The 22457-nt window shown below is 35.8% G+C and overlaps 1 protein-coding gene across 1 annotated transcript in view; it reads right to left on the reverse strand.

Annotated features, from left to right (window-relative positions):
* LOC111144565 (disintegrin and metalloproteinase domain-containing protein 18-like) overlaps nucleotides 1–21280 on the reverse strand; it is a 117609-nt gene extending 96329 nt beyond the window's left edge. The window contains exons 1-4 of the mRNA XM_022498904.1: nucleotides 21223–21280; nucleotides 20587–20669; nucleotides 14408–14463; nucleotides 8480–8558 (exon numbers count right to left, since the gene is read on the reverse strand). Coding sequence (XP_022354612.1) covers nucleotides 8480–8558; nucleotides 14408–14463; nucleotides 20587–20669; nucleotides 21223–21280 — 276 coding nt within the window. The remainder of the gene's footprint in view (nucleotides 1–8479; nucleotides 8559–14407; nucleotides 14464–20586; nucleotides 20670–21222) is intronic.
* Between the last annotated feature and the right edge of the window lie 1177 nt (nucleotides 21281–22457).

The following is a 22457-nucleotide window of genomic DNA, read 5'->3' on the forward strand; positions in this document are numbered from 1 at the left end:
AGTATAAAAATCACACAATCATCTGAATATAGTCAGAGAAAAAAATGGCAAAATTCAACATACTTTCATAATAACTCTCAAAAAACTAGGAATAGAAGGAAATTACCTCAATATAATAAAAAGCCTATTTATGAAAGGCTAATTATGAAACTAACATTATATTCAACAATGAAAAACTGAAAGCTTTTCCTCTAAGATCAGAAACAAAGCAAGGATGCCCACTCTCACCAGTTCTATTCAACCTAGGACCGGAAGTTATAGCAATTAGAAAAGAAAAAGAAATAAAAGGCATCCAAATCAGAAAGGAAGAAGTAAAATTGTCTTTGTTGGCAGAAAACATGATCTCATATCTAGAAAACCCTAAAGATTACACACACACACACACACACACACACAAGAATTCAGTAAAGTTGCAGAATGCAAAAATCAATACACAAAAATACAATTAGTTGTATTTCTTTACTAACAACTATCTATAAGGGAAATTAAGAAAACAACTCCATCTGCAATGGTGCACACACACGCACACACACACACAAACACATACACAAAACCAATAAAATATCTAGGAGTAAATTTAACCACGGAAGTTAAAGACTTGTACTCTGAAAACTAAAAGTGCTGATGAAAGAAATTAAACAAGACACAAGGGGAAAGACATTCTGTGTCCATGGACTGGAAGACACAACATTGTTAAAACTGTTGAATAGATATTTTCCCAAAGAAGATACACAAATGGCCAACAGGTATATGAAATATACCCAATATCACTAGTCATTAGGGAAATACAAGTCAATGGCACAATGAGGTATCACCTCACACTTGTTAGGATGATTATTATCATATAAAAAAAGACCTGAGAATTGCCAAAGATGTAGAGAAATTGTAACTGTTGTACACTGTTAGTGGGAGTATAATATGGTGTAATTACTACAGAAAACTGAGTGAAAGTTCCTCTAAAAACTAAAAAAATGAATTACCATATGATCTAGGGATGTCACTTCTGTGCAGTTACTCAAAAGAACTGAAATCAGGATCATAAGGAGATATTGGTATTCTTGTGTTGACAGCAGCACTATCCAAAATAGACAAGATGTGGATACCACCCAATTGTCCACCAATAGATAGGTAGATAAAGAAATGTGGTATATACATTCAATGGAATACTATTCAGCCTTAACAAAGAAGTAAATTCTGCAATATGTGAAATGTATGAACCTTGAGGACATTATGCTAAGCTAAACAAGCCAGTTACAGGAGACAAATATTGCATGATTCCTTTTATAGGAAATATAAATATTTAAAGTGTTCAAATTCATACCTCCAAAGACTGGAATGGTTCTTTCCAGGGGTTGGGGAAAGGGGGAAATGTATAGTTACTAACCAATGAGTATAAAGTTCCAGTCAAGAAAGATAAGTTCTAGCATCTTCTATAAAACATCATATTTATAGTCAGTAATAATGTTATGTATATGTAAGATTTGTTAAGAGAGTAGAACTCATGCTAAGTATTTTATCACATAAAATATAAGTAAAAATTAAGAAAAAGAAATATGGCTGAATATTTCACAAATCAATGAATGACATAAACATTTGGATTCCATGAGCTGGGTGAACTAAAAAGGTAATGGACCCAAAGTAACCCACAACAACAAAAATGCTAATTAGGAATTAGCAAAAACAATAAAAATATCTTCAAAGTAACCTAAGAACAGTGTTACATAACCTACAGAGGAACACCAATTTGAATGACAGCAGATTTCACATCAGAAGTAATGAAGGTTAGAAAGGCTAGAAAGAAATGCCACAGCAATTTCTAAGTGCTGAAAGAAAAGTATAAACATAAACTCTATTATCTGGGAAATTTATCCAATAAGAATGGAGAAAAAAGAGAGACTTTTTCAGACAAAAGAAAACCAGGAGATTTTATCACTAGCACACATATCCTTAAAGAATATCAGAAAGAAATTCCAAAAATGAAAAGGAATATCACAAGAAGATATGGAACATCAAGGATTTGGGAAAACAGAATAGGTAAAAATAGTGGTAAATATAATGGACTATCTTTTCCACCATGAATTTTTAAAATCATATTTAGTACTTGAAAGAAAAATCATACAATATCATGTGATGTTTAAGATATGGAAAGGAATATTTTGGCAATTATATTTTAAAAATGCAGAGGGTAAAGAAACCTACATAGAAATAATTTTTAGTATTTCAGTTGAACTAGTAAAAAGTCCACAACAGTACAGCTATTATAAGTTATATATGTATACTGTAATATCTAAAGCAAATGTTAAGAAAACTATAAGGAAAATACGTTAAAACACTATAAATAAATGATGCAATTCTAAAAATATTCAAGTAACACAGAAGAAGGCAATAAGAGAGGAACAACAGAATGAGAAACACAGGTAAAAAAGAGAGAAATACATATGTATGTTATGGCAAGCAAAATTCCTAACATATAAATGATTAAATGTAAAAGTCTAAAAACACCAAATAAAATACTAAGTGCTAGGATAGATAGGAGAAAAGAAATCACCATGGCCCAACTATTCTTTATAGGAAACTTAACTTCAAACATAATAACGTAGGTAGATTGAAATTAAAAGGATGGAAGATATATGCCATCAAAATATTTCTAAAAATAAAGAGATAAAGTGGACTTATTAGCAAAGAAATCTACTAGGGACAAAGAGACTCACTATATATTCATGAAAGCATCAATCCATCAAGAAGACATGACAATCCTAAATGCATAGGCATCAAAAAATAGAACTTCAAAATATGTGAAGGAAATACTGATACAGCTAAAAGAGAAAGACAGAAAAACACAATAATAAATGATGGATTCAATACACTGCATTCAGTTATTGATATACTAGACAGAAAATCAGTGAAAATACAGACTTGGACAACAGCATCAATCAACATGATCTACATGACATTTATGGAGGACTCCAACCCAACAGCAGAATACACATATTTTTCAACTATCCAAGAGCATTCATTAACACATATAATATACTGGATCATAAAGCAAACCTTCACCAATTTATAAAAGCTAAAATCATATAAAGTATATTTGCTAACCATAATGAAATCAAACTAGAAATCAGCAGACAACAAGAAAAATCTCCAAACACTTGGAAATTGAACAACACACTTTTTAAAATTCATAAGTCAAACAAGAAGCCTCGAAGGAAATTTTAAAAATACACATAACTGTATTAAAATGAAAATATATTGTTTCAGATTGCAGCTCAACCTGTGCTGAACAGGAAATTTTAGCACTAAAATGCTTACTTACAACAGAAAAGAGGAAAGGTCACAGGTTGATGATACAAGTGTTTCCCTCAACAGATAGAAAAGAATGGGAAAATAAACCCCAAGTAAGGCATAAGCGAAAAAAATAATAAACCTAAGGGCCAATGCTATGACATTAAAAATAAGACAACAGAATGAAAAAAGCAAGAAAAAGCTGGTTCTTTGATAAATTCAATACACTGAAAAAATCTCTATCTGGACTGACAAGGTTAAGAAGAGAGAAGACAGCAATCATTGATGTCAGAAAAAGAATACTCCTGTAGTCATTAAAAGGATAATAAAGACCATGAAAAAATTATACCCCTAAACTCCGCACCTGCGATGGAATGGACCAATTCCTTAAAAACCACAAACCACCAAAACAATACATATAAAACAGATAAATAAGATAGTCCTATAACTATTAAATAAACTTAACTGGTAATTAAAAATCTCCTCCCCCCCACACATAAATCCCCAGTGACTTCAAGGAAGAATTTTACCAAATATCTTAAGAATTACCATGTACTTTACACAACTTCTTCCAGAAAATAGAAGAGAAGGTAATACTTCCTAGCTTAATTTAAGAGCCCAATACAAAACTTAGACAAAGACAGTACAAAAAAAGGCCACAGGGGCGCCTGGGTGGCTCAGTGGGTTAAAGCCTCTGCCTTCGGCTCGGGTCATGATCTCAGGGTCCTGGGATCGAGCCCCACATCGGGCTCTCTGCTCAGCTGGGAGCCTGCTTCCCTCTCTCTCTCTGCCTGCCTCTCTGCCTACTTGTGATCTCTCTCTCTCTCTCTCAAATAAATAAAATCTTAAAAAAAAAAAAAAAAAAAAAAAAAAAGGCCACAAACTCACAGACCAATATTTCTCACAAAATTTGATGACAATCACAAAACCAAAAAATTGTTAGCAAATAAACTCAGTCATGAATAAAAAGAATTATATATCAGGAACAAGCTGTAACTTTACTAGATATGCAATATTGTTTTAAATATTTGAACATCAATAGGTGCAATACATCATATCAATAGGCTGAAAAAGATTTATGTGATCTTATCAACTGAGGCAGAAAAAGCATTTGATATACTTAAACACACACATTTTGATATTAAAAAAAGATCTTAGCAAACTAGAAATGGAGATTGTCCTCAACTTTATAAAAAGTATGTTTAAAAACAACCGTACAACTAACATTGTCCTAAATGGTAAAAGAGTAAATAATTTATCCTTAAAATTGGGAAGAAATGAGGGTGTCTGTTCTCACTATTGTGATTCAACACGGTACTGTAAGTTGTAGCAAGCATAGAAAGGCAAAACAAAGAATAGAAGCACACAGATTGAAAATAAAAAAAAAAGAAAAATGTTCGTATTTGTAAATGACAAGTCTATGTAGAAAATCTCAAAGACTCTACCAAAAGAAACACACAAAAAAATTATCACAGAATTAATATGTAACTTCAGCAAGTTTGTAGGACATGAGATTAAAACACAATGCATTTCTAGATAATAACAAGCCTATAAAACTTAAAATACAATACTATCTACAAATGCATCAAAGATAATGAAATACTTTGGTATAAGCCTAAAAAAGATGTACAGAATCCAAATGTTAAAATTACAAAATGCTAATAAAGACACGTAAAGAAAGACCAAACAAATGGAGAGACTCACTGAATTCATGGATTGGAAGACTCAACATAGTGAAGATGTCAGTTGTCCCCAAACCGATGCATAGGTTTGACATAATGTCTACCACAACCCTAGCAAGTTTGTTTGTATAACATAGAGCAGTTTAGTCTAAAATTTATATGAAAGGGTGCCTGGGCGGCTCAGTGGGTTAAGCCTCTGCCTTCGGCTCAGGTCATGATTTCTGGGTCCTCGGATTGAGCCCCATGTGGGGGAGGGTCTCTGCTCGGCAGGGAGCCTGCTTCGCCCTCTCCCTCTGCCTGCCTCTCTGCTTACTTGTGTCTCTCCCTATTAAATAAATAAATAAAATTTTAAAAATAAATAAATAAATAAATTCTATATGAAAAAACAAAATATCTTCAATAATCTAAAAATCTTGGAAGATAAGAATAAAGTTGGAGGAATCATTATTATTTACATAAATGCTTAATATGCAAGTAAACTAGAGAAGACAGCATGATAATGGCAGAATTATAGACACATAAAAGAACTGAACAGAATGAAGAACCCAGAAATAAAACCACAAAAATATGTCCCACTGACTTTCTAACCAAGATGCAAGAGCAATTTAATGTAGAACAGCCTTTTCTATCAGTGATGTTGAAAAAAAAACACACATCCTCAGTCAAAACAATGAAAATGAATTCAAATCTCAAACCCTATACAAAGTTATATCAAAGTGAACATACAATTAAGTATAAATAAAACTATAAGAATTTTAGGAAAAAGAACAGAATCTTTAAGAACTAAAGATATAAGGAATTCTTAGATTTGATAATTAAACAAACATTCATAAAAGGGAAAGTTTATAAATTAATCCTCATCAAATTTAAAAGCTTCTGATCAATGACATACCTTAAGAAGAGGATAAAAAGATAAATTATAGTTGAAATAAATATTGGCAAATCACATATCTAGCAAAGGACTTGTATTTAGAATATATGATTGCTAAGAAATCAACAATAGAAAAACAATCAATCCAATTAGAAAATGGGTAAAAGATATTAAAAAATTTTTCACAGAAGATGACAAGCACAAGAAAATACGTTCAACATCACTGGTCATTAGGAAAATGCAAATCAAAGTTACATAAGAAAATCATTATCTATCTATCACAATGGCTAAAATTTAAAAAAAAAATTGTGATAACACCAAGTGGTGTCAAAAATGCGCTCTTTATTTCTCATACATTGACAGTGGACATGTTAAATAGTAGGCTACTCCAAAAAACAGTTTAGTAATTAAACAAACTGAGGGCTGCTGGAGGGGAGGTGGGTGGGGGAATGGGGTCACTGGGGGATGGGGACTAAGGAGGACATGTGATGTGATGAGCACTGGGTGTTACATGCAACTGATGAATCACTAAACTCTACTCCAGAAACTAGTGATACAGTATATGTTAACTAAGTTGAATGTAAATAACATTTTAAAAATAATAAATAAATAAACTCATACTTACCATATGACCTGGCAAACATATTCCTAGACATGCATTCCAGAGAAAGTAAAAATTATATCCACATAACAACTGTATATGAATGTTCATAGAAACATTATTTATTTTTAATAGCTAAATCGGAAACAACCATAATATCTCTCAATAGGTAAAGTGTGAAAACATCTAAACCTGGCATGGGAATGTAGTTGTTTAGAAGTTCAATTTCTTAAACAGATTTCAAGTGATGAAGATTTTCTATTATTTCTCCCCTCAATTTTGCTGAGTTGCCCTTTTCAGGGAAATTGTCCATTTCATCTAAATTTCCAAATCTGTTGACATAAATTTCATAATATTTCAAAATATCATTTTATATTCTGTATGACTAATCATATCTCCCTTCATCCCTAATATTGATGGAAATAGTTTTTGTCCTAGATTAGTCTTACTAGTGGTTATTAATGTTATTAGTCCTTTTAAAGAACTAAATTCTGGACTTTAATTTTTTAAATTTTTTTTCTATCTCATTGATTTCTACCCTTATCTGCATTAGCTCCTTCCTCTATGTTTTAACCCTTTACAGAGTATTGCATTTTGTATTGGAAGGCAATTAATTTAATGGCAACCTTCCGTCATCCTCTTGTTGCTGTTTTAGGCCTTGGGGTAGGGAACAGAGGTGGTAAGAGTGTCTCTTAACCCTAGAGCTTGAGCCTTCTTCCTAGGATTAGTCTTTCTGGTCTCAGCTGAATGTCTGGGGTTTTAGCAATGTCACTCCACTCTGCCCAGGCTGAAAATCCAACATCTCCCAGCACTGTTTGACAGTTAGTATTACCTTCATTTTACTCTCTGCTCTTCATAGAGTCTTAGCCAGCACACAGGCAGCCTAATCTTTAGTCAAGGGAATGAGGACAACTCCCCTCCCTGCAAAAAATATCATACATCTGATGGCCCCTCTTCCCTGGCCCTGTGTCATGCCAGTCCCAGCTGCTTCAGCAGCTCTGAACGGCAAATTCTTCACATTCTGTTTGGTTCTTAACTCCTTATGCTATGGTTAAGATTTTATCCTCAGTCAGAAGGGCCACGTTGAATGTGACTCACCTTCTGGGCTTTTTTTCTCTCAGGAAAAATTTCCTGACTATTGTCAAATGTCTCCAAACACATGTCTCATGCATTTTGTTCTGCTTTCTACTTGCAGATTCTGACAAAGACAATGTTGTACTAGTTACTTTATTTTTTATTTCATTATCTCTTAATTGCAATATAGCAATAGATTCTGACCCTTCACTTGCATTTACTTCTTTCCAATCTCTTCTCACAAAATAAATACCAAACAAACAAAAATTAACTTTCTCACACACTTAAAATTATTTTTTTGACTCCTGGGCACCTGGATGGCTCAGTCAGTTAAGTCAGCTGAGCCTTCAGCTCAGGTCATGATCCCAGGGTCCTGGGATCGAATCGCTCAGTGGACTCCCTGCTCAGCAGGGAGTCTGCTTCTCCCTCTACCCTTCTCCTCTGCTCATGATCTCTCTTTCTCAAATAAATAAATAAATAAATAAATTTTTTAAAAAACTGTTTCTTGATCCCTAGCTGCATTTTGGGATACAATGCAAACTCCTATGTTTCACATATGAACCTATTCAGATTCTGTACCCAATATGCTTTTGCATCCTCACTCCCTTTCTATAAGGCACTTCATTCTATAATGTCTTTCCACAAAGTGATTTCCACCACTTCCTCCACTGCTTAGGTCCTATGACATCTCAATTAAAATGGTTCTGTATTTAGGGGCTTCTTATTCTTAGCTCCGTAACCCACTTTCTTTCTCTCTCAAACCCCTCTCAATACTTCTGATGGTTTAGAAGACCTTTTTGGATAAGAGGTTCCTGAGTTCCAAATATGAAAAGTAGTTACCACATTACACTTGGGCTTCTGACTGCCCAATAATTCTGTGGGGTGGAAAGCATTCTTTTTCTTCCTGCCAATGGCACCTTGATGATATAAAAAATGTAAATCTACAGAGCATAAAGGAAAACATACCTTTATAAATGAAGAATCTGGATACAATGTTCCTGATTTGTTGTATGCATATACCAGGAAATGAGGGTCTAAAAATGACCTAATTCAACGAAAGTAATGATACTTCATTGTAATAGTAACAAAAATAAAATCTGATATTAAATAATTTACTCTCAATTTTACAAACTCAACAATCCAAAAATTAAATGGACTCATCTTTCCATTATCTTACATGCTTTCTGATAGCACATTTTGTATAAGAAAAAATAATAAGCAGTACAATCAGAGAGCAGTAGGGACACCATAATGACATAGATTTATGTATACTAGAAACCAGGACTTCCGGATTCCCATGGCAAAATTTTCTTTTAGATTCAATAATCAATAAATCTCATAGCATAAATATTTGCTAATTTGTTACTATTTGCTAACAAGTAGCCATGAATTGATAACCAAAAAAATATGCCTTTTCTATTATTTTTATGAAATTATACTGTGGTGAAACCAACCCCCAAATTCTCAATGCTTCGAAACAACAATGAATGTTCTTCACAAGTTTATTGTAGGCTCAGCTCCACACCGACTTCATTCTGGAACCTGGGAAAAGACATATCTCCTACCCCATGGAACATATCTTTCTTGTAGCAGAAGGAGAAAAGAAATTGTAGAAGCATACAGTAGTTCTAAAAGCCTTTATTTAGAAGCAGAAGGCTAGTGCTTTGCTCAGATTTCATAAGCTGCATGAATTCTACAGACAAGTCATCTAAATGGTACCAAAGTGTACTCTTCTTACAGAGAAGATAGTGATTGTTATGGAACAACCTGACCACAGTATTTATTGCCGAGAGATTACATTTTCTCAAGGACTCCAACACCAAGGGGCAGTTCAAAGCCAGAAGCAAAGAGGGGCTAGAGCATTCATGGAGTGTGCACATTCACCACCACTTCTCTTCCCAGACCTGCTTCATCTTCTCTCACTCCTGACAGCTCTTCCTTTCCTTAATTCAAATAAGAAAACTAGAGAGCTTCCCAGACAAAAAACAAAACAAAACAAACAAACAACAACAACAAAACACACACACACACACACACACACAAAACCCTGATATTTATCAGCTCATATTCCACATGTATTCAAGGGTAATGCCAAACGGCCTGTGTTGCTTTAGGTGCAAGTACCTGGAACATGGATTCTGGCCCACGGGCAGAACCACATTTTAGTGACTAAGCAAGACAATGGAGGTGGTGGAAATGGGAATCCAGAAGCATCTGCCAGGAAAAGGAAATTCAACAGATTTCTGACAAGCATAATTAAAAGCATAAAACTTTAGTTTGTAAGTTCATTCACCCTGGGTCCTCAAACGTATACTTTTGCTTCTACAAAAAACAACAAAAAAGTCTGCCTTAATCAGTGAATTAGTAGAAATACATATGACCACTCAATGGAAAAAACAGCATCCAATGTAAGGAAAATGAACAACAAAAGGGCAGAAGGCAAAACATAAAAGCAAGTTCCTAATGAAGTTGAATGAAGAAATTAGTTAAAAAAAATCATTATTTCAAGAGAAGTTTAAAAAGTTAATAATCTTTCAGAGCAGATCATTTCAAGAAAGAAAAAAAAAAGACACCCTGAAACTAAAATGATGACAGATGAAAAGAAATAATTCAATAAATGTGTCAAAGAGAATCTGTTTGCTAAGAATAGAAATAGAGTCCTAGTCAATAAAGGGAACACATTTTGCTACACATTTGCTATTTTGCTAGTAAAAAACACAGCCAAAATAAAGATTTGAAAATAGCTGAAGGAAAACTGTGCCATAGAGGGCAGATTCATAAGACCCAATGAAACCATAGATTTCCACAACATTTTTTAAAAAATGTGTAGAGATTTAAAACTAAAATGAAAAATTCAGGGATTTATCATATGTCAGGGAGGATTAATGTAACACCACACATGCATACTGGAAAACTGATGTAAGATTAACTATATCATGTTATAAAAATTAATAGCAAAGGAATAGGACTCACAAATTCTACACACTGCCAAGATGTTATTCAATTATGAGAACAAAAAGGACATTTGCAAATATGTACAGACCCAGAAAACATGCCATCTGCATATTCTAACTGAAGAAAACAATGTGAAAGTATATTAAATAAACAATATCTGAGTCAGCATAAAATTGCAAATAAAGAAATAGTGACAAAACTTGGAAAACACAATACAGAACACAATATAGTTGTAAAATACTGAACTCCTCAGATTTATATCTTAAATATAAAATAAATTTTTAATACTACAGAAATATTATGACACGTTCAGAATATGAGAGACACAAGAGAAAAATCTGAAAACCTATAAAAATAATGAATATAATGATACATAAAAATTTCATTTTTATAGCAATGAATCCCACAAACACGGGGAGGGGGAAACCAATAGGCTGGGGAGCATATGTGTAACATTTAGAGCAGATAAACAAAAATTCCCACAATCTGATCATGGAGAAAAAATTTAAAAAGATAAGCCATGGATTAAAATTACTCAAAAGAAAAAATTAAAACTAAAAACCCAACCAAAAAAAAAAAAACAACGGAGGGGAAGAAATTCAGTTAGAATAGTCAGTGAACATTTGAAAAGATTACTCTTAAAAAATTAAAACATATTGAAAACATTATTTAACACAGAATAAAGGGGTACCTGGGTGGGTCAGTTGATTAAGTGGCTACCTTCTGCTCAGGTCATGATCCCAGGGTCCTGGGATTGAGACCCGCATCAGTTCCCTGCTGAGCAGGGAGCCTGCTTCTCCTTCTCCCTTTGCTACGTCCCCTGCTTGTGCTCTCTCCCTGTCTGCCCCCCTCAAATAAATAAATTAATCATTTAAATAAATAAGATATTAAAAATAAACAGGAATAAAGCATTAGCACATATTAAAACACAATAGGGAGGGGAAAATGAAACCAGAGAGGGAGACAAACCGTAAGAGACTCTTAATCTCAGGAAACAAACTGAGGGTTGCTGGAGGGGAGGGGAGTGGGTAGGATGGGGTAGTTGGGTGATGGACATTGCTGAGGGTATGTGCTATGGTGAGTGCTGTGAATGGTGTAGACTAATGAATCACAGATCTGTACCCCTGAAACAAATAATACATTATATGTTAATCAAAAAATTTAAAAAAAAAACACAATACAATACCATTTCTAATCTGTTAGTGAAAATAAATAACTGAAGATACTAGTTTTATTGAGAATATAGAGAAAAGCAATGTTTTTGAATGATTGGTGTGAATGAAAACTGGTATAAATCCTCAAGTAAAAATGGGTAGAATATAGCATCCTGAGAATTGCATCATTTATAACCCATCAATTTCACTGGCGCCCAGGATACCCACAATACACCTTTTCCTGTCATAAATATGGGTGAATAAATAATAAATGAGATATACTTGATAGTTACATATGTATTTAAAATATATGAACTTATTTTGTACACATCAATATGAATGAATCTCAAAATATACTATACAAAGTGTTGTACCAAAAGCACAACCCCAAAGCCAGAACCACATACAATAACATAATAAATATCTACTGCTCACTTTCTGGGTCATGAGTGAGTAGTAATAATTGTTCTGCTAATGGTGGCCCATCTTGCTCAATGGTCTGGGATTCATTCATTCATTCAGTTGAATGTTGAGTGATTCATTCATTCATCTGGATTCTGGATTCATTCATTCAGCTGAATGTTTGGCTGATCTTGGCTGTGCTCCACCTGTCTCTATCTTCCAGGAAGATGGCCCAAGCATATACTCAGGGGGATGGCAGAGAAACAAGATGGAGACCAAGAAAGAAGGAGAGCTTTTTCAAACCTGTGTTTGAATCAAGTCAGCTAACATCTTTTTGGCCAAAATAAGTGACATACCCATAGAATAATGGGCTACATGATTTGCGGGGCCTGTGATGAAATGAAACTATGAGGTTTTTGGGTTTTTTTGTTTGTTTGTTTGTTTGTGTGTTTGTTTTTCCCAGTCTTCCCTAAGACTCTCATGGCAGCAACATACAGGGCATTTCTAACAATGGGACTCTGAGGAACCCATGTACCCATGAAGTTGGCTTTGTATAGATAAACTCAGATCCAAGAGCTAGGGAGTGGGGAGGCTGGGGAAGATGTAAATTTTCCACCTCTTGATGATAGGAACTCAAATTATATGGCAAAGAGTGAAGATACAGGGAGAGAGAAAGAATTGGGTCACTTTAGTAGTCCACCATACTAAGATAAATAAATTATATAGAGGAGTATTATGCCATTTAAGTCTATTTAAGACAATACTGAAAACATGATATTCTTATTAATCTCTAGGCATACAGATGAATGAAGGGAAAATATGATAGAAGAGTATGTGTCAGTATCATAATTGTGATTAGCACTGGGGAGTGAAAGAACTGAATATGTCTGGGCATGGGAATAATAGATTTCACTATCACCTACAATGTATACATTTAGAAAAATATATAAACAAAATGCTTACATGTGTGTCACTCATGGTGAAAACCTAATAGTTTATATGATTCTCAGAATGTTCCTTTTTTATTTTTAATAAAAAGAAAAAAGTTAATATAAAAATTTGAGACTAATATAAATTATGCACTTTGGGTGATAATGATGTGTCAATGAAGGGTCATCAATTATAACAAATGTATTGCTCTTGTGGGCATGTTGATAACAGAAGAGGCTCTAAGAATGTTGCTGTGAAATTAAATCAGTTACTACATGCAAATTGCTTAGAAATTTGCCTGACAAGGAAGGCCTGGGTGACTCAGTTGGTTAAGTGACCAATTCTTGATTTAGGCTCAGGTCTTGATCTCAGAGGTCAAGCCCCATGTTGGGCTTCAAGCTAGGCATGGAGCCTGCTTAAGATTCTCTCTCTCCCTCTCCCTCTGTCCCTCCCTGCCCCCCTACTCATTTGTACACTCTCTCTCTAAACAGAAAAAAAAAAAGAAAGAAAGAAATATGCCTGGCAATCGGTATATGCCCTACAAATGTCAGTTACTTTTGTTGTTATTGTTATTATTACTATTACTATTATTACTGTTATTCATAATTCTTAATTCAGAAACCCATTTCTTGATATTGAGCCCAGAGAACAAAATCTCTATTACATAAGGACATACAAACAAGATGTTTATTGAAGGATTCTATAGTGATAATTCTTGGAACTAAAATCAGATCTTAAAATATTACACACTATGTGTTATCTATTAAATTATTATTATCTATTACATCTATTAAATCTATTAATTATCTATTGAAAATGATTTAAAATATATACACAGGGTAAGAAAATAAACACCATTATTAAATAACACCTGTCAGTGGCAAAACAGTATTTCCAATTGTGTAAAAACAAACATTTTTGATCAGTTTCTATACGTTTTATCTAAGGGAAAGATGAAATTTAGAAAATGGTGGAAATATACATACAAGATTATTGCTGGTTTCCGCAAAGAGCAAAAGTAAAGAGCAGAAAATTTAAGAGATTAAATTATATATTATACCAAGATGAGAAAAAAATGGTCCAATACCAAGTAAAATGCTTAAAGTCACATATGTATGTAAAATAACATGAAAATGAACAAAATTAAACATGTACAAATAAATTTTTTCCCTTAATTATTGTTATTATGGTTATATTTCAAGGAGTTACATAGAATAATTTTAATTTATCTAATATACATTAATAGCCATATCATTAAATTAGAATTTGGCTCCAATATTAGACTTGAAATCTCAAGATAAAGACTTAAAATTTTAATCTGTCATAAATCACAAAGATATACATGTTAAATAAATACAATAGCCAAGCTCTTGTTTAGGCTCAACGTAGAGTAGTAATCGTAAAAATCAAACAAACAAAAGAGAAGTGAATGAAAAGAAAACTGGCCACTTACTGTTTTTTAAGATGGAAAGTATATGTTTTCCTGTCAATTTGGATGGTATAAGTGACCTACAGCAAAGTATTCAAAGAGAAAGTAATTAATAGAAATCTAAAGTTCTTAATAATTTCTTAAATTTAAGTACTCAATCATGTAAACAGATGGTATCACACATCTCAAAATTATATGTACATGTATGTTGCTGTCTTTCTTCAATCTTGGAATATATGACAGAATTAATCATAATTCAATGTAAATAAAATCAAGGAGTCTAAATCTATTTCTAAATTAAAAGCATCAGTCATTAGACTTTACTATCATAGTGAAATTTTAATTTAAAATGGTTACATTTTGATATAATCTTTGAAGAAACTTGAATTATCTTTTTGTATTTTCCAATTTCTAGCCCAAATAAATTGAAAATTAAAGAATACAGCACAGGTCGTGGGGAGCTAAGATGGCGGAGTAGGAGGACCCCTGAACACAAATGGATAACTATCAAATCATTTTGCATACCCAAGAAATCAATCCAAGGACTGCACTAGAGAGAAGGGGCCACATTGTGGAAGGTACAAGGTGGGAAGACATGGTTTAGGGGAAAAACAGACTGCAGGTACTGCAGAGGGGAGGGAGCCCTGGCCACAGGGAGAGCCAAGAGAGGGAGAGGAGCACACAGGGGATAGCACAAGGAAAATATTTCCCCAAAGCCATTGAATGGGAAAATGAGAGGGGCTGATTTTCAGGTTTTACAACCAGGGGGGCTCAAAGACTAGAGTTTTAGAGTTACCGGTGTGGCAGGTGTGGAGCCCTGAGGGTGCGCAGTGCTCCTGTGGAGAAGGAGGCCAAATAGTTCAGGGAAACACAGCATGATCTGAGGATCCCTGGGATGCACTGAAAGAGACCATTCCCACTTCTTGGAGTGTATTGGGGAGAGGCGGCATTGCCCCTAGCCAATGAGCATTATTACCTTCCCTTGCCCCTCATCTATGCAGAGTCACCTGTTGAAGGCGCCCATCCTGGACACTGGCCCTTTGCTGCACTTTACTCCAAATTCTGTGCCCCTGTGCTTTGTTGTGACTGCCTTTCTGGGATGAACCTGCACCAGTCCCAGAACAGTGAGACCCTGCCCCCAGAGGACCAGCATGGGTCCACACCAGCCCAGGTCCCTAAAGTTTGGAGTTTTAAAATTCAGCCAGCCTGCCTGGGACAGAGCCCAAGATGCACTATGCTGTCAGTCATGCCCGAGGCCAACACAGACAGGGTGAAGGCAACAATCTGAGGAATGCCTGGGACACATGAGGGGAGACTGTTTGCTCTTCTGGGAAGACTTCCCAGGGAACAGCAAGTGTGAACTCCCCTTTCCAGGGACGAGGGAGCTGGATGGTGTCATTTCTCTCTCCTGCATAAACTAACTTCACAAGCAGCATGCCATCAACACTGACTACCTAAAATTCTTACATCAAGCCCCATACCTCTGCCCTCTGCAGGTACGGCTTTTCTCAGGCAAGTGTACCTGAGAACCAGAGCAACAGGTCCCTCCCCAAAAAGACCAGGACAAACCCCTGCACACACCACGTCTACTGACCATAGAGTTCTGTAAAACTTTAGCTCTCAGGTCTCGTTTAACAAGCAAACAAGAGCACACCTGGTTAAAACTTGACGCACTCTGGCCAAGGTCCGAATATCCTCCTCAGGCAAGGAGAAACTCTACAGAAGACTGACCTGAGGGAAAGAGCAGCCAAACAGCAGCAGCAGAGTGCACACAGCATACCCCAGAGACACTTCCTGAAACACCAGGCCCTGGACAGTGTATGACCTCTTCTTCATAAAACCATTACTTTTAGGATGCAGGAAACCTGACAGGTTTTCCTAACACACAGAAGAAGACAGAGACCTAGAGAAAATGCCAAGAAGGAGAAATTCATCCCCAAAGAAGAAAATCAGAAAAGGTCACAGCCAGGGATCCTATCAAAGCAGATATAAATAATAGACCTGATCCAAAATTTAAAGCAACAATCATAAGGATACTAGCTGGGCTTGAGAAAAGCATGGAAGACACCCAGGGGTCCTTTACCACAGAAATAAAGACCTAAAAACTAGTCAGGCCAAAATGAAAAATGTAATAAACCAAGATTTGAAACTGAGAGGATGTGATGACTACTAGGATGGAAGAAGCAGAGGAATGATTAAATGGTACAGAAGATAAAATTATGGAGAATAATGAAGCTGAAAAGAAGAGGGAAAGAATACAGTACAGGTCCCCCTTCCAGATTAAAGAAAGTATCCCTAACTGTAAGAACACTCTTCATCTCCCAGTCTTCTTCAGGAATCGCCTCAGCTACAGAGGGTCACCTCACACCGAGTCACAACTTTCTGAGACGGCCCACATTTAACGGGAACCCCCTCATCCCAACTCCAGATATTGAAGGGCCATGCTAGCTCCACACTTTGTTGAGACTCGGTTGAGTCTCTGTCACCCCTTCCCCCTTCCTCCCCTCCCCTTTCACAGGGGTTCATCACAAGACCATAACCTAATAAAAAGGCTTCACAGGAATCTTCTCAAAGACTGCATCCTAAAGAACCCAATCTGTGACATCATAAAACATACACATTCTTCATGGCATAGCACATGGTCAATGTAGGTAAATTTTCCACATTTGCAAAGAATGTGAATTTTGTCATCGGGTACCGTTTTCTGCAAAAGTCATTTTAAACTTTCTCATGTTCAGTCTTCTGTAAGTTTACAGATATTAAAAATGTAGTTGACATCTCCCCAAAGTATTGTGATAATTTTTTTTAATTTTAATTTTTTTAATCTGTAATTTTTGGCCTTACATATTTTAGAGCTCTGTTTTCAGGTACAAACAGATTTAGTATGGTGGTATCTTCAGGATAGATTGATTGCATTGTCATTAAGGTACCTTTCATCTCTTGACGTGCTTCTTTAACTTTATCTGATACAACTATAGTTGCACCAGCTTATTTTTCTACTACTAAGACACCCTTCAACACAGGAGAAAATTTACTTGGTCATAATGTTCTACAATTATTTGCTACTTTCACTTTTTAAATATTTAATTAAGTGAAATGACCTATAATTTCCTTTTCTCATACCTTATTTGTTCCATGTCAAAGGTACATTAATATTTTTAAAAATTACTAAATGATTGGAAGGATTAGTTAACTTATGTTCTATTCTGTGTTCCAGTCTCTGAAAAGGACACATCATGCTTCCTTGAATTTTGTCTAAAAATTTAAAACCAGGTCACCTGGGTGGCTTAGTCAGTTAAGAGTTGGACTCTTGATTTTGGCTCAGGTCATGATCTCTGGGTCCTGGGATCGACCTCCACTTCAGGCTCCAGGCTGAGTGTGGAGCCTGCTTAAATTATCTCTCCTCTCTCTGCTGTCTTTCTCCCTCCCCGCCTTTCCCTCTCTCTTTTAATATATATATAAATAAATAAATAAACTTAAATAATAAAAACTTTGACTAATAGGATTTTCTAGCAATTTATTTAATTACTAATTTAAATAACTCCATGATTATAAGTGTAATCTATAAGCAGATATTGTACTTCTAACTGAGTCAAAAGAAATGTATTTGGATAAAAATATATATATCAAGATTACAGACTTATACCAAACCTACAAATAATCACAAAAATTAAAAATAGGAGTGTGCCTGTATCTAAAAGATAACTCTGTTCAAATTTACTATCTTTAGAAACTGAGGTGGGCATTCACGTTCTTAACAATTCTCTGTGTTATCTATAAGTATCAGAAGAAGAAGACAGAGAAAAGGAGGCAAAATATTTATTTGAAGAAATAATAACTTAAGACATCCCAAATCTGGGGAAGGAAACAGACATCCAGATCCAGGAGGCACAGAGAACTTCCATTAAAGTCAACAAAAGCAGGCCAACACCAAGATATATTGTAATTAAACTTGCAAAATATAGTGATAAAGAAAAAGTATTAAAAGCAGTAAGACAAAAAAAGTCCTTAACTTACAAGGGAAGGCCCATAAGGCTAGCTAGGAAATTTCTTAACAGAAACTTGGCAAGCCAGAAGAAAGTGGCATGATATATTCAAAGTTCCAAATGAGAATAGTCTATAGCCAAGAATACTCTATCCAGTAAGGTTATCATTCAGAATAGAAGCAGAGATAAAGACTATCCCAGAATTTGTGATTACTAAACCAGGCCTGCAAGAAATATTAAAAGGAACTCTTTGAGTGCAAAGGAGAGACCAAAAGTGACAAAGACAAGAAAGGATCAGAGAAATCACCAGAAACAACACAAAAATAATGAAATGGAAATAAATACATATCTATCAATAATTACTTTGAATGTAAACAAACCAAATATTGTTTAAAATTGATATCAGAATAGATAATAAAACAAGACCATCTATATAGAACCTTCAAGAGACTCATTTTTAGCCTTAAAGACACCTGCAGAAGAAAAGGGGATGAAGAAATTTTTGTCACTCCAATAGACGTCAAAAGAAAACCAGGGTAGCTACACATATATCAGATAACTAGACTTTAAAACAAAGACTGTAACAAGAGACAAAGAAGGGCACCATATCATCATAAAGGATACAATCTGACAGGAGATATAACAATCATAAATATTTCTGTACTTAAGATGGAAACACAAAAATATATAAAATAACAAACATAAAGGAACTAATAATGATGCAATAATAGTGGAAAACTTTAACATCACACTCACACCAATGGACAGATCAACTAAACAGAAAATCAACAAGGAAACAATGGCTTTGAAAGACACACTGGACAAGATGGACTGAACAGATAAATTTAGAACATTTCATCCTAAAACAGCAGAATACACATTTTTTTCAAGTGCTCCCGGAACATTCTCCAGAATAGATCACACACTAGGTCACAAGTCAGGTCACAACAAATACAAAAAGACTAAAATCACATCATGCACCTTTTCTAAGCACAACACTATGAAATTATAAGTCAATCACCAGAAAAAAATCTGGAAACATCACAAATGCCTGGAGGCTAAAGAACATGCTATTAAGCAATGAATGGGCCAACCAGGAAATTAAAGAATGAATTTTAAAAATACATGGCTGAGTAATATTCCATTATATGTGTGTATACACACACACACACACACACACACACACACACACACACACACACACACACACACAGAATGTTACTCAGCTGTAAAAAAGAATGACATCTTGGCATTTTCAAGGACATGGATGGAGCTAGATCAAGCTAAGCAAATAAGTCAATCAGAGAAAGACAAATACCACATGATTTCACTCATATGTGGAATTTAAGAAACAAAAAAAGCAAAGGGATTTAAAAAAGAGAGAGAGAGAGGCAAAGGAAGAAACAGACTCTTAATTGTAGAGCACTGATGGTTACCAGTAGGGTTAAATAGGTGATAGCAATTAAGGAGGGCACTTTTGCCATGAGCATCAGGTGCTGCATGGAAGTGTTGACTCACTACATTGAACACCTGAAACTAATATTGTGCTGTATGTTAACTGGAATTTAAATAAAAATGTAAAGTATAAATAAAGATAATTAATGGCATATATTATATGCATCATAGAGACATCACAGAAATTACATTTAATGAATCTTTCATAAAAAACACTCTGATATGAAAAGAGCGTCACCATTAAAAAACATTCTGTGCTATCTAGATTTCACAATGTATGTTTTATTTAATCAGATTAAAAATATCAGTGCTTTCCTTTTAACAAAGATTTATATTATGTATATATATATACTCAAATATGGGCATGAAGGAGTTTATATATTATCATTGTAAAATCATGTTACAAGATATATTTTATTGTGACCTCACTTTCAAAGAATATTTAAATGTCCCTATTTTCCAAACAAATAGTCCAGTGACTATATATATCATTTTGTGTGATAGAGATTTGGGGCATTTTTTTTTTTTTACTGAGTCTGTGTTTTAAAGTAATTTCATAATGTTCATATATTACTTAACGAATGAAAAAATTATCACTTTCATTCAGACGAAAGGACTCTAACACAGTAATTAGAGCACAAAATTTCTAAGAGATATATGTATGAATTGATTTGGTCAGTAAAAATAAATTTTATAAGTAATAAATACATTTTAGTCCGGTAAAAGTAAAACATTTATTAAAAAAAGTGACTTCTTAATTACATGCGTTTCCGAAATTTCACCATCACTGGTATTTGTCTCAATCTTCCGTGGCACTGTAATTTGTAGAAGCGATGTTTCAAGATCTACAGTAAGGAAAACATGTGTGAGCGCTGCCTAGTGCCTGGCAGCATCCTTCTTCCCGCGTCCCGTCACATCCCATCACTCTTTGAACTTCCAAGCCCCAACATACACACACACACAGACACACACACACACACACACACACACAGGCACTCACTCACCCGCCACAAAATCAGACTTTGTACATGACAGGAAGAGGCTACCTCCACCACCCATACAGTTTGGGGCAGGACCCTACCACCATCCAGAGACTTTGGGACTTGACCTCAGACCCAGCAGATGAAAAAGTGCTGCTTTTACGGCCCCACTTCCCAGAAGATGCGCACCGTCTCCTCCAAGTTCAGGGTCAGGCAAGTGAGGGGCAACTGTCCCTGTCCTGCTCCAAGCTCTCCAAGAAGCAGGCCCAGGAGGATGCTGACTCTAAGTGGGCTGTGACAAGACACCGGGCTCTCCCCTGCCGGACCCGGGGTTCTGGAGCAAGGTTCTGGGGCCCGCCACGCCCAGAGAGAGGCTCTGCGACAGGTGGCCCTTTATGGGGAAGGGTCCTTCACTCACGAGGGCCCGCGGAGGTCAGCCGGCCCAGACCTGAGAGGATCAGCAGGAGAGACAGCATTGCGCGGCCTGCAGGTCTTGCCACGGTGATGGCTGTTGGCTGCTTAACGGTGACCGCTCTCGCGGGGCCCTGCGCTCGCGGCGGGTGAGGCTGGGGTCCGCACGGTTTCCCGCGAAGCGGGCGGGGGGGACGCAGAGCGGCTGCTTCGCCCACCCCGCCCTCTTGGGCTGACTCGCCCTCGCAGCCGCAAACGCAGCCCCCGACGCCCACCCACCGCACGCTGTGGCGCGCAGGGAGGCGCGCGTGGAGGCTCTCGCCACTCGGTCCCACTGCCTTCACAGGCTTGGGCTTTATTTTCCAAAACGCAGACACTGGAAACGCATTCAGGGATGATGTAAGGATCGTAAAGTGCATTTTCTCTTCTGCAGATGGGCCATTTGCTGGTGAAGACCTTGGCAATGTTAATAGTCCACGTCATGGTTTTCTGGCGCAATAGCCAAATTACTGTGGGGAAGGAAAACTGAAAATGGCAATTCACCATATAGTACTAAACCAATTCTGTGGTAAATAACTTTGTTTCTTAGAAAATTCTTTGGTTAAGGAGGGACGCCTGGGTGGCTCAGTTGGTTAAGCCGCTGCCTTCGGCTCAGGTCATGATCCCAGCGTCCTGGGATCGAGTCCCACATCGGGCTCCTTGTTCTGTGGGGAGCCTGCTTCTCCCTCTGCCTCTGCCTGCCACTCTGTCTGCCTGTGCTCGCTCGCTCGCTCGCTCTCTCTCTCTCTGTCTGACAAATAAATAAATAAAATCTTTAAAAAAAATAGAAAATTCTTTGGTTAAGGAAACTAAATATAAAGCTGAATATGTAATGGATGTATGTATGTGTTTTAATGAAATTGCAATTTAAATACCAGGCCGAAATTTAAAAAAAAAAAAAAATCCAAAACACAAATCACAATTGTGAAATGATCCTATAAGAACAACTTTATTTTCCCATTATTTATTTATTCCATTGTGTATAACTTGGCTTCCTAGGAAAATCTGTGGCTGGTGGAAGGTTAAATGTAAACTTTTTCTCCATCAGTATGACATTCACACTCGCAAGAGAATAATTTGGAAAGAACATTCATTTTTTGGCTTACTATGTAAGTTGATGACTTGCATAATTTCCATTTTGCAAAGACTTTTCTCCCCAGACAATTTTTTTTTTCTTTAGAGACTTTATCTATTTATTTCAGA

The sequence above is a fragment of the Enhydra lutris genome, unplaced genomic scaffold, assembly GCF_002288905.1.
Source record: "Enhydra lutris kenyoni isolate GAN:26980312 unplaced genomic scaffold, ASM228890v2 scaffoldscaffold11, whole genome shotgun sequence".
NCBI classification, from domain to species: domain Eukaryota; kingdom Metazoa; phylum Chordata; class Mammalia; order Carnivora; family Mustelidae; genus Enhydra; species Enhydra lutris.